The sequence below is a fragment of the Schistocerca americana genome, chromosome 7 (genome assembly GCF_021461395.2).
Source record: "Schistocerca americana isolate TAMUIC-IGC-003095 chromosome 7, iqSchAmer2.1, whole genome shotgun sequence".
Taxonomy (NCBI): Eukaryota; Metazoa; Arthropoda; class Insecta; order Orthoptera; family Acrididae; genus Schistocerca; species Schistocerca americana.
The window spans coordinates 154,416,876-154,430,004 of record NC_060125.1 but is presented as its reverse complement, the minus strand read 5'-3'; the positions used below and the strand labels follow the sequence as shown (position 1 = coordinate 154,430,004).

General features: G+C 42.0%; 1 protein-coding gene across 3 annotated transcripts in view; it reads left to right on the top strand.

Annotated features, from left to right (window-relative positions):
* LOC124622155 (semaphorin-2A-like) overlaps positions 1-13,129 on the top strand; it is a 1,077,868-nt gene that overhangs the window by 950,101 nt on the left and 114,638 nt on the right. For all 3 annotated transcript variants that reach the window (XM_047147795.1, XM_047147796.1, XM_047147794.1), the window contains one exon: positions 10,836-11,009. In XM_047147795.1, coding sequence (XP_047003751.1) covers positions 10,836-11,009 — 174 coding nt within the window. The remainder of the gene's footprint in view (positions 1-10,835; positions 11,010-13,129) is intronic.

Here is a 13,129-nt window from a genome sequence, read left to right as displayed (position 1 = left end):
AATTTGAAAGTGATCCAAGGAAGAATAGGATGGTTACTGTCTTTCAGCCCTCGTGTCTCGCGCCCTCCTGTGGCGTCATCATTGAGGGATCCGACTTTGGCACATGCGTTAATAAAACGACAAAATGTCCCACTAAGACCACTCAGCTTGGCTACACCTTCACTACTACCCACTCACCTATGTTGAGGACCTTAAAAATGTACTTGTTCAGACAGAACCTATGGCGAGGGTCGTTGGCGCCTGCAGACAATCTACGCTACCGTTCTTGCACCTGCCACTGGGGCATCCAGAATCGGATGGGTGTCGAAGGGGTTGCCATCTGCACTCGCCTACGACTTCGTCACAAGCTATTTATGTTCAGATACGTTTCAAAATGCTCAACAAAGGCAGGTTGTGGCACTGAGAAGAGAGGGTTGTCGAACTGGGCGGTCTTAGAAGGAACTTTTGCCGTTTTATTCACACATGTGTCAATATCATACCCTTCTGTGATCACGTCACGGGAGGGAGCGAAGCAGGACTGACAGAGCATAAGCAGCCGCTTTCGGCCAGGTTCAGATTTCGTGGAATGGCTTTGGTACGGACTCCGAAGACAGAGGATGGGAAAACCTTTGGGCAGGTTGGACTTGAGTTTCTGGCCCTTGAGTGGTAAGTCACTGAGCCTATAATTTATTAAACAACCTGTTAAACCACAAGAAGGACAATTTCGACATTGATACTTCTACAGTATTTTAACAAAAGGTGCTGCATGATACACTGCAAGATACAACAAGTTAAACCACAGTGAAAGAAATAGTTATTTGTTTTATGCGATCAGACAATAAACAATTCTGCACGGAGAATTATTTCAGCCTGCCACCTTGTGCCAAGCACAACCAGTCTTACTACAACTTCAGTAAATATCCTTTAGTTATTAATAAATGATGCTCCTCTCATGATCAGTTAAATCAAATAAAAATTTGAAATGTAATTATTGTTGTTAAATACCAAGAAATAACTAGAGCTACTTTGATATACCGGGTGATCAAAAAGTCAGTATAAATTTGAAAACTTAATAAACCACGGAATAATGTAGATAGAGAGGTAAAAATTGACACACATGCTTGGAATGACATGGGGTTTTATTAGGGAAAAAAACAAAGAATTGCTAGACGCGTGAAAGATCTCTTGCGCGCGCCGTTTGGTGATGATCGTGTGCTCAGCCGCCACTTTCGTCATGTTTGGCCTCCCAGGTCCCCAGACCTCAGTCCGTGCAATTATTGGCTTTGGGGTTACCTGAAGTCGCAAGTGTATCGTGATCGACCGACATCTCTAGGGAAGCTGAAAGACAACATCCGACGCCAATGCCTCACCATAACTCCGGACATGCTTTACAGTGCTGTTCAAAACATTATTCCTCGACTACAGCTATTGTTGAGTTCAAAACATTATTCCTCGACTACAGCTATTGTTGAGTAATGATGGTAGACATATTGAGCATTTCCTGTAAAGAACATCATCTTTCCTTTGTCTTACTTTCTTACGTTAATTATTGCTATTCTGATCAGATGAAGCGCCATCTGTCGGAAATTTTTTGAACGTTTGTATTTTTTTGGTGCTAATAAAACCCCATGTCATTCCAAGCATCTGTGTCAATTTGTACCCCCTATCTACATTATTCCGTGATTTATTCAGTTTTCAAATTTATTCTGACTTTTTGATCACCCGGTAGAACTACGCTAGACTTTTTAGTTTAAGATATTTTTTTACGAAAAAGAAAAATGTTATTGCACTTAATTAAACAGAAAATATATTACAAGACAAACACACACCCATACCCACACTCCAACTGTCAGTTCTGTTGACCTAGGATTTAAAGAAGGCAATTTACACAAATATCAGTTGTCAACACACAGTCAAAGGCAACATGCTGAATCAGGTATTCAGGACACATTCTTACATATCAGCTAACGGCATTTGACAAGAAAACCAACCACTTTTAACGATTAAACCTTCAAGACACAACTGAGGCAGATTCTGCATTCAGATTCAATATAAAGAGAAATGCACAAAATTTTTAACTTTAACCGTCAGATAAACAACAAGCAGGCAAGCAAGGAAAGGCAATAAATCTAAATTGTCAGGACGCGATATTAATGACCGCTATGCACATTCAAAGCAATCTTACGACTTGCATTGCTAAGCAGCACAGTAAGTGATTTTAAACAGGGAAACACTATTACTTGAATAGCAATTCTCGTATTCGATCCGGACACCTGTTTTGGTCCACCAAGACTGACAGTACTCACTGCCATGTACTACAAAATGGCGACACCATAGGCATACACAAACACACCACATTTAAATGACAGCTGACAAGGTTCTAAAACAGCAAAAAACACATGGTGCTAACGTATTTAACAAATCGCTTAGCAGCACGCACTTTGGCACTGTGGTCTCGTAATCCCGTTAAATGAACAAGTTCCAAGTATAGCTTTCGGCCGTGCCTCAGCAATTCTTTAATTCACAAACGTATGTCAGCAAACACCGCTCTAATCTCGAGTATGCCATTCGCACTACTAATGACGAACTCGACGCTTCAACAAACTCAACCGCTCCTCACTATTAATATTAAACAGGATAGAGCGAGCTCACCAGAGGTATGTTAGTATAGAAGTCCGGCCAAACGTAGCGTACGGTGTGGCTATACAGTTCCAGTGCAGCAGGCTGGCAAAATCCCCTTTCGCACACCGCGGGATCCCAACTTCTCGCAGCATCGAGTTTTCCACAGCAGAAGCCCACAACGACGCCACTCGTGTTACACGCTATGGGCTTTTCTCCACTCTAGCCGTCCCATCTGAGTAGTCTGTAGTTCACAGGACTTTGTGCAAACATGACATCATTTTGTAGCTACATGCACTTAGCGAAGACCACAGGAACTGCTATCGACACACATTAACGTTAGATGATGGGTGCTTGGGAAACACCATATTGGGTTCTGTAATTTCGTATCGTAACTTGCGTGTTATGAAAGGACGCCGTTTCAAGGCAGTGACACATTTAAGATTTATAAAAACATGTCATTCTTGGTAAGATTTGTTATACGAGGGTGAGTCAAATGAAAACCTTAAATTTGTAATAACAAATCGAAATTTCGCGCCGTTATCCTGTAAGTTGGTAAGCGTGCTACAAACAACGTGCAGTATGGCCTGTAGGTGGCAGCAAAGTGCAGATGCACACATACCGTCGCAGTATCAGTATAAAGACGGCCGCCCCACTTGCGACTTGCACCAGGAAAGAACAGCGTTCTGTTATTCGGTTTTTGCGCAGTGAAGGTGTGAAACCTATTGAAATTCATCGAAGAACGAAGGTTCAGTACGGTGATGCATGTTTGTCACAGCAGCAAGTCTACGAATGGAGTAGGAAGTTCGCAAATCGTGTGACTTCAGTGGAAGATGCTCCTCGTCCAAGTCTGGCACAACGAGTTGTGATTCCACAGAACATTGCAGAAGTTGAAGCCACAGTGAAGGAAAACGGCCGAGTGACACTGAATGACATTGCAGCATGTTTACAGATTAGTCATGGGTCAGCACACCACATTGTGCATGATGTGCTCCAGTTTCACAAAGTGTCTGCAAGATGGGTGCCATGGCAGCTGACTTCTTAATAAGAGAACGACGTGTTGATGCTTGTGAAGAACTTCTTCGGCGCTTTGAACGAGAAGGTGATGCGTTCCTTGCAAGAATCGTTACTGGAGACGAAACCTGGGTTCACTTCCACCAACCGGAAAGGAAGAGAGCGAGCAAGGAATTGCGCCATTCCTCATCACCAAAACCAAAGAAGTTTCGAACAGAACCATCTGCAAGGAAGGTTATGCGGACTCTCTTTTGGGACGAAAGAGGCGTCATTTTGGACCATTACATGCCTAGAGGGACCACTTTCACCAGTGCATGATACACAGATCTCCTAAAAAATCATCTGCGATCTGCAATCAAATCAAAGCGACGTGGACTGCTGTCAGCAGGTGTCCTTTTGCAGCCTGACAATGCAAGGCACTACACTGTCCGTACAACAGTTGCAACAATCACAAACCTGCATTTGGAGTGTCTTCCTCATCCACCATACTCAGCAGACCTTGCCCCAAGTGATTTCCATATGTTTGGACCACTCAAAGACGCAATGGGAGGAAGGAAGTTCCGTTCTGATGAAAAGGTACGCAACGCGGTGCACGAGTGGTTGCGATGGCTACCAAAATAATTTTTTTCTAAAGGAATTTATGCACTTTGTAAGCGCTGGAGGACTTGCATTGAGCGTACCACTTCTGCACAATAAATAATATTTAAAAAAATTATTAAGGTTTTCATTTGACTCACCCTCGTACTTAAAAATCACATGATGACTTATTGGCTGTTGATGCCTTCGTGCGGTATTAGTTACAGTACAAAGGGAGGAATTCCCCTAGTTCACCGTTGTATGGTGGTAATAATGTAGTGTACAAATGAAGGTGGTTCGTGCCCTGCCATATCCGATTTTTTTCCTTCGCTTTTCTAAAAGTTATGGGGTTCGTTATTAAGCTAAAAGAAGTATATTCTTTCTGCATTATTCGATGCTGTGTACAGAGCGTGCGCACTCTCTCTCTCACAGGTGTGAGTTGACATTGTCAATAATTTACAAATTAAGCATGAAACACGCAAATGCAAAGAAATGTGTTGATTCATTCAGGATAAAAAGCAGAGAAAATACTAATACATCTGCAACAACATTAAAAGGTAACTTAGTCATCTATGAAGTGTATAAAAGACAATTCACGAGCTAGGTCTTCCAGGACACATCTTCTCCAAACTAACATCTGCAATCAAAGTACATCTTTGACAAACAAAATTACGCTTTTATTCATTTCATTACAAGAGATTTTACAAATATCGACTCGTTCTGGAGGAATCCTCAACGTGTTGGCGTTTTGAAAAAGCGTTTATTCATTCGATGTAAGATAAGCGAGCTGCTCCTTTAATTAGTAGCTGCTGGATTAGCAGCCCACCCTTTCTAATTACAGACCAACTGCTGAAACTAGTTCTCAGAATTTCTGAAAAGAAGCTTATTTTGTTGAGACACGTTAATGAACACTGTTGAAAGTATCCTTTATTGGATTCAACGCTGGCTGGTTTCAGCATTTTTTTTTTTTATTTCTTGTAAATCAATGAGTCGCTTCACTTTCTGGAAAGATGAAGCCATATTAGAAAAAGTAGTACAACACTTATCGGTAAGTTTCGGAGTGAGTTCTTGCTAAGACTTTAATTTCTTCCTTATCCACAGCCGACCCATTTATAAACGACGTAGCTTCGAGGTTAGCGAATCCTGCACTGAAGAAAAAGCGTAATATCCTGTTCTTTCTATTTGAGAAGAATGTTATCGTTTATATCGTCATGTTCGCCTTGCATGTGGTTACCCAGACGATCGCGGAAGATGACAGACAACTCTTTCATATTCGATACGGCGTGTAACATCAAAATGACGTCATGTGTGCATGAAGTCTTGTGTAACAGGGTACCTGTCGCATTGCCGCCTTGCGCGCCGCTATTTGAAACTGGGGATGGGAAAAACCGACCGGTTACAACCGATACAAGTATTTTAGTTCTGAATAACTGGTACTTTTAGTTCATTTTTTGTCTCTGTTATAGCAAGTACTTTCATTTTTTATAAATACCTGGGTGAAAGAACTGGTATATGAATTTGCGATAGCAGTAGTGCTAAAATTTTTGAAATTTAAATTAATAATTTTTGTAAAGTAATATTTTTTCGCGAACTTTACATGATCTGAAAAAACTGGATTATTATAGAAAATGGGAAACGCTATTAGTGCTATTTTAGTAACAACGCCGACAGTTTAGTAACGAGCAACAAACACGCGACTAAAGAATCGGCACAGCAGCGCTGAGGCAGTAGTGCACATGCGGTCGTGTGGCGTGCAGAAACATTGCGCATTTTAATTCGTGTCGACGATGCTGTAAATATGATTTCTGGAAATCTGTAAATTACAGGAGGTCTTGTTATCCCACTAGTGAAAATGCATTAAGAATTCACATTTGTAAACAAGGCGAAGCCACGTCGTATGACAAAAGCTTCTAAGCAACCTTAAAGACACAAGTGCAAAAGTATTACAGAACTCTCTGCTGTACTGTCTTATGCTATCATATCCATGGTTTAAAAATATGTACACAAACCTTCTCATTGCAAGCAAAGCCGTTACAAATTGGAGGTAAATAAATACGTGAACAAAATCGGTAACATTCAACTTTGCTGAAGCGAGGATGTCAGAACAACCCCCTTTGGTCATCGCCGTTACAATCAGGAAGCAGGCAAGAGTGGCCTCGCAGAGCCTGGAAGTTTGTTTCCGAGCGAAACGGGATCACTACTTTCAGCATATTTCACTATTCAGAATCAGTGAGCCTTACATATTTATTTATTTATTTTTTTACCAGAATAGAAGGTGTATGCCATATTTGTCATTTGAACCACAAAAATGTTTATCATTGGTAGGAAATTCTGTGTCTTGCTGAAGGTTTGGTACTATATTCAAATGATATTGTCCCTGATGAAGGAAGTCGATTTACAGGTCAAGGCATTACAGAATAACTATCTACAAAAAGACGGACAATAAATATTGTCCAGTGAATTATTCATTACTGAAATTTTTTAAATGTTCTGTTTAGAAATTCTGTCTAAATTGTTCATTTGAATTTTTTGAAAGAGCATTTTTAGTTTTGTAATAAAAAATCAACTGTATTCGAATTTCTGTGAAAAAGCAAGTATATTTGAGTACAAACCGGTTTTTCCGTTGGAAATGATTAAAGACAAGAAAGCCATAAATTTTATACCAAATCTTATTACTTGTCTGCCATTTCACTGAAATAATACAAGGAAAAGGAAATTAAGGCAACAGTGACAAATTAAAAATGTAACAGCTGATTCACTGTTTATAATAAAAACAGAAAGTAGCCGATCTGCTGTCTGTGGTCACATAGTACGCCTTTATCTACTTGTAGCCCTTGCGAAACAGACAACACAAGACGAAAAATAGAGTTGTTCAACCTCAGTATTCATCAGTTAGTACTGACTATTCCTAATGCCCCGACAATTCTGTGATCCTCGATTACAACAGAAGTTCTCAGCAGAGGTTCAAAAAATTAGAAGCAATAGGGGAATGCTGGTGAATTTTTGTAGTATTCAACCCTTCACTATTCAACCCTTCATTACTTTTCAAGAAAAGCAGTGAACAGTACACACACTAATTTTTCTTTTATTTACATATTTTATTTGACATTTTAGTACGGGTATCTTGAAACGTATAATGCTAATTTCTGAAAGAGTATTAGAATTTTTCATTGTCTGTTTGATGTCTACATTATTTTACTAACGGAAATACTAGCAACAAAACCGAAAATCGATTATTTTGAACGGTTTTATCAGTCAGGTTAAAGTGGTGACGAAGAAAAAACGATATAATCGGATACCTGCTGTTTCAGCGATAACAATCATCCTTATTTAAAATTGCTCAAGTCAGGGGTGGCGGGCGCTCAGAGTGCCACACGAATGGCAACAGCGATTGTAACTACAGCAGAATCAGTATGGTAGTATGTTCTGAACGGGCCGTAATGGTTCCACCCTGTATACCAGAGGAAAAATTACAGTCACACTGCATTCCAAATGGGAGCGATCACGCTCAATGGGTTTCCTTGCGCACGATGTCCTTAGAGAAGGTTTGAACCGTTCGGTGGTGATGGTGGGAGGAGGGGGGGAGGGGAATGAGGGGGGGGGCGGCTGTCAACAGTATCAAAGGTTGTCAAGAACGCCGACCAGTTGGCTATCACATTGCGAACTGTCGTTTACGACTGCGAAATGTGTGTAAATGATCGCCCCAAGGAGAGGGGTGGTATCACTAACGCACCTCAGGCCATCCCCTGAGGTGTTTTCGTGTCTGAAATTTTTTGCTCAGCCACCTACAAGAAAATAGCGTGATTTCAGCGCTGGGCCGTGCGGTGCTCACCTCCGTCGCAGAGTTGTCAAAACAAGGGTTGAATGTGGGTAAAAAGGGGGCGTGACGACCTTCCCATAGTGTGACACGCCCACGGTGCCGTTGCTCAGAAGTTTGTGCCAATCGACACTTTGCTGTTTGAAGCACCGCCGAGCCAAGTCCGATGGCTACGTTTTTTTTTTTTTTTTTTTTTTTTTTTTCATTACAAAAGGAAGATTGTAGGCACCTTTGAGCCGAATTCCAAGGTCATGCGTGACAACGGGAGACAACTACGCAGCTTCGAGAAAGTTACCCTTTAATTGTGTTGCGCAGTGCAGTTCATTCATCTATATATTTGGACGAGTGAATCTGCGAGGATCAAAATACGTGACATAAATGGTCGTATCTTTTGACTGCCTTGACTTGGAAGCTTAATTTTCTTACACTGCCATGGGACCGTAGGCCCTATTATTTGTGATAAATATCAGCTTTATACCTCTATCCATTCCTGAGGAAAACGGTCTTAACTGTCGGACAGACAGACGGAACACAAAGTTATCCCCATATAATGTAAAAGGTACATACTTATGTCTGTTAAAAATAATTTTCTTTTTGCAGTTATATCAACTCATTCGTGAATGGTCCGCATGTTGCGTTAATTGAAAATTAATTTCATAACCTCTAAATAACATCGTACTTCCTCAGTGCGATGCTCGTTCAAGCTTTTATATCTACGAGGGTCACTCCAAAAGAAATGCACACTATTTTTATACAAATACAGTTATCATTCTGCATGTATGAAAGTCTTACAAGCCGGCCGAAGTGGCCGCGCGGTTCTGGCGCTGCAGTCTGGAACCGCGAGACCGCTACGGTCGCAGGTTCGAATCCTGCCTCGGGCATGGATGTGTGTGACGTCCTTAGGTTAGTTAGGTTTAACTAGTTCTAAGTTCTAGGGGACTAATGACCTCAGCAGTTGAGTCCCATAGTGCTCAGAGCCATTTCCAAAGTCTTACAGTGTGTAGACACATCCTTCGTGCTTGTTTTCAAACTTAGTTCAACCTGTTCTCGTGAGTGGCGCCGTCACAGCATGTCTTCAAGATGGCTGCTACGCTTGACGTTCGTCAGAAGCAACGTGCTGTCATAGAATTCCTGTGCTGTGAAAACGAGACAGTGGGAAACATCCACAGGGGGTTGAAAAAGGTGTATGGAGATGCTGCGGTCGATCGCAGTACAGTTAGTTGGTGGGCAAGCAGGTTACGTTATGAAAGCGGGCACGGCAATATTGAGGATTGTCCTCGCAGCGGCAGGCCTCCTACTGCACACACTCCAGACAATGTGCAGAGAGTTAACAAATAGGTGAATGCTGACATACGCATCGCAGTGAACGAATTATCACGCTACGTTGGGATAGGGGAAGGAAGTGTTTGCAGAATACTGAAAGGATTGGCGTTAAAAAAGGTTTGTGCCAGGTGGATTCCCTGGATGCTGACAAAGGCTCACAAGGAAACAAGAAAAACGTGTGCAACGAACTTCTGGAACAGTACGAGAATGGTGGAAACGAATTTCTTGGAAGAATTGTGACAGGTGATGAAACATGGCTCCATCACCCAAGAAAAATAAATTCAAAACCACACCTTTTGTCGGAAAAGTGTTTTTAGATTGCTCGTGGACATCATGCCAAGTGGAACCACCATAAATTCTGACGCATATGTGACGAGACTGAAGAAACTTCACCCGTGTTCGACCACATCGGCAAAAGCAGGATGTTTTGCTGTTGCCCGACAATGCACGGCCACATGTCAGTCAAAAAACCATGGAAGCAATCACAAAATTCGGTTGGACAACACTGTAACACACGCCTTACAGTCCTGACCTGGCTTCATGTGACTATCATCTCTTTGCGATACTGACTCTCTTCGTGGAACAAGGTTTGAAGATGATGACTCCCTTGTGCACGCTGCCAAACAGTGGCTCTAACAGGTTGGTCCAGAATTTTAGCATGTGGGTATACAGGCGCTGGTTCTAAGATGGCGTAAGTCAGTTGGAGTGACCCTCGTATTTTATCGTTGTATGATAATGTTACTATCTTTGAATATGACATCATCCGTTGTCGTGTCCTACAGTTCCAACTTCTTTCTTCAATTTCTAGATAACATCTTTGTGATTTTTCGATGTATTGTTCATGTTATAACAATATTAGATGAGGCTCTTCCTGTTTTCAAATTCTTCACCTAAACGTGTTTCCTCACATTTGTGCCAGCGCCAGTGAGACCATATTTTTCTTGCGCATTTAACAATAAAAACTGTGTGTATCCACACGAACTATGCTTCTCGCCTAGCTACGTGTGGTAATCATTAAATGTACCGTTGTTTTTGAGACGACGATCTAGAATGTAGCCGATATACCGATTGTGGTGCAAGTAATCTTTAATATTTTGTACAGGAGTTGCCCCACAGCTTGTAAATATTTAAAAAAATCATATTTACGAACCTCCGAGAGCTATTGAGGAAATAAATTAACTCCTTTTTTGGATCGTCAGAATTTAGTATACACAGAAGAATGGAATTTATGATGACAATATACACCCAGTAACTAAATGTGTCAGTGAGTTTTGCTCTTGACTGTGGAATACCTTTGACCGATGACTGTGGCGACATACGATGATTTTCATTTTATTTGATGCCGAAGTGAGAATGTTGCCTTACAAGATGTTCTGAAGGATATTATTACTGTACGTAGTGATGAGCCGATGATGGATGCCGGTATTTAGTAAAGATTTGTTTCCTCAACATTTATTTGTGATCCTGAAATATTGACTTTTTAATTATTTTGCTCGTTTTCGCGCAGACACGGTGCTCAACTTCATCCGATCGCACCCGCTGATGGACTCTGCCGTGGGCCACGAGTACGGCAAGCCGGTGTTCTACAAGCGGGACGAGGTGTTCACCACGGTCGTTGTGGACCGCCTCAAGGCTGAGTTGGCACCTGCCGGCGTCTACAGCGTCTTCTACGCAGGCACCAGTGAGTACACATCTGTCTGCTGCGCCGCTAGGGGTACTTCTGTAAGGTGGTTAGGACGTCGCATACCCGGTTTACAGCGCAGCAGACATTGGGAGACAGTTAAACAGTGGAGACATCAGCCGGCCGCTGTGGCCAAGCGTTTCTAGGCGCTACAGTCTGGAACCGCGCGACCGCTACGGTCGCAGGTTCGAATCCTGCCTCGGGCATGGCCGTGTGTGATGTCCTTAGGTTAGTTAGGTTTAAGTAGTTCTAAGTTCTAGGGGGCTGATGACCTTAGAAGTTAAGTCCCATAGTGCTCAGAGCCATTTGAACCATTTGAAGTGGAGACATCAATACTAGTTATTATGTCACATCTTAGTAGCTGCTATATCTCAGATACATTCTGGCGCGAATAAACGTTTGTAAGGTTTCGGGGGTTTTGTTATTGCTTGCTTATTCTTGAACTGAGAACACCGTTTGAGGCGAAATGACAAGTTTAATTTCGCAATATTTCTCACCAAATTACAGCTTTTCACACAGTTTTCAACTCGGCAACATAAAAACAGTGCAATGGATAATGCATCTTGCCAACATCATAAAGTGAAATAAGTTTATACACAACAATGTTAAATATTAACTCTCTGAAAAAACATTGATCTTAAGCACAATATTATGAAAGTTTAATTGGAAGTTTCTTTACATTAATCCTAAGCACAATAATATGAAAGTTTAATTAGATGTTTCTTTACAGTATTGCTCCTACACATACATTATGATGTTAGTCAGTACTGCAAAAATCGTCCGATTCCGGTTCAAAGTTTGGTACTATTTAGGACGACAATCAAGTTTACGGTGAATGGTTAGTCAAGTGACAAATTTGAGCGCAAGATTACCCAAGGCCACTCGAGTTTACAGTAGGCGCAAGCTGGTGAACCAACAAAGCTTACGTCTCTGTATGCGTTATTTACCTTAAGCTGCGACGTGCTGCTGTCTGCAACGCCGCTCTCTCCCACTGAAATTCCTACAAAACTAATCTGGCCTTTGCTGAACTTTCCAGCAGAAACTTTCCCTATGTTTCTCGTTATGTGAGAAAACATGTACTCAGCCCTAGTCTTATTATGTCGCGATATATAAGGGCATGGTTGGAGCAGCGTGCATATTATAGTGCCCTCTCAGTTCTCGCAAGAACAGTTATCTAATTTGGCCGGTTCGTTTCTCCACAGTTGGAGCTAAATATTGCTGCAGCTAATTTTAGCTGGAGTGCTGCCTCTGTGAACGCAATGTCCACACCAATTTCTTCTCCGCATCGTACGGAGCGTTAAGCGCTCCGTTCTGCACTCGACGCCAGTTCAGAGAAGAGTCCACCACGAAAATTTCTCTCTTGTCCTCTCATGGCAGAACTGCCTCAGTCCACTGGGGTTCCTTTTTCACGTCACGTCTTTTTTTTACCAATAGGAGTGTTCCTCTTATTTTGTAGAAACACCCTTTACCAATCGCAAGGTCCCTTCTATCAAACTGCTTCGAAACTTCAGTAGTTTTCTACTTCCTAGTGAGTTTTCGCCAATCAGACGTTTTGTGCCCGTTATAGACGCCTAAAGTACACTGACCTTTCCGTGTGTTGCACTCACTAGATAGAAATGTGTCACTTGCTTTTGTTCGTATACCATTGGAATTTCGAAACGCAATTTTCTAAAGCTTCTCCTCTGCTCTTGTACCGATGCCCTCGCTACAGGAGGCCCTCCAGCTCGAATCACCTGGCCCGTGGTCGCTGTCCTCTTCCCTGCCACCCCTTTAAGTGGTCGCTGGCGTAACTCCCACAGCGTGGTTTCGCTAGGCGTTGTGGAGCTGGCTTTTGAAAACTAAAAGCGACTAGACTCGTGTTCCCTGTTCTGCTTTCCGCTCAAAGACATGCATTGTATAGGAATGGTATGTTAATTACCGTCCATTGACTGTCATCCCTTTTTGCATTACATATTGATAGGCAAATGTTCTCATAACTGCCGATTTACGTTAGGTGTCATCTTCACTTTCTCACTGCGACTTGTAGAGGTCACGTGTAAAGTGCGAATCTGACCATTTATTCTGCTTTACACGAGAGAGAACGGAAGAGGATACGTAATAACGAGGTAACGAGTGTAACA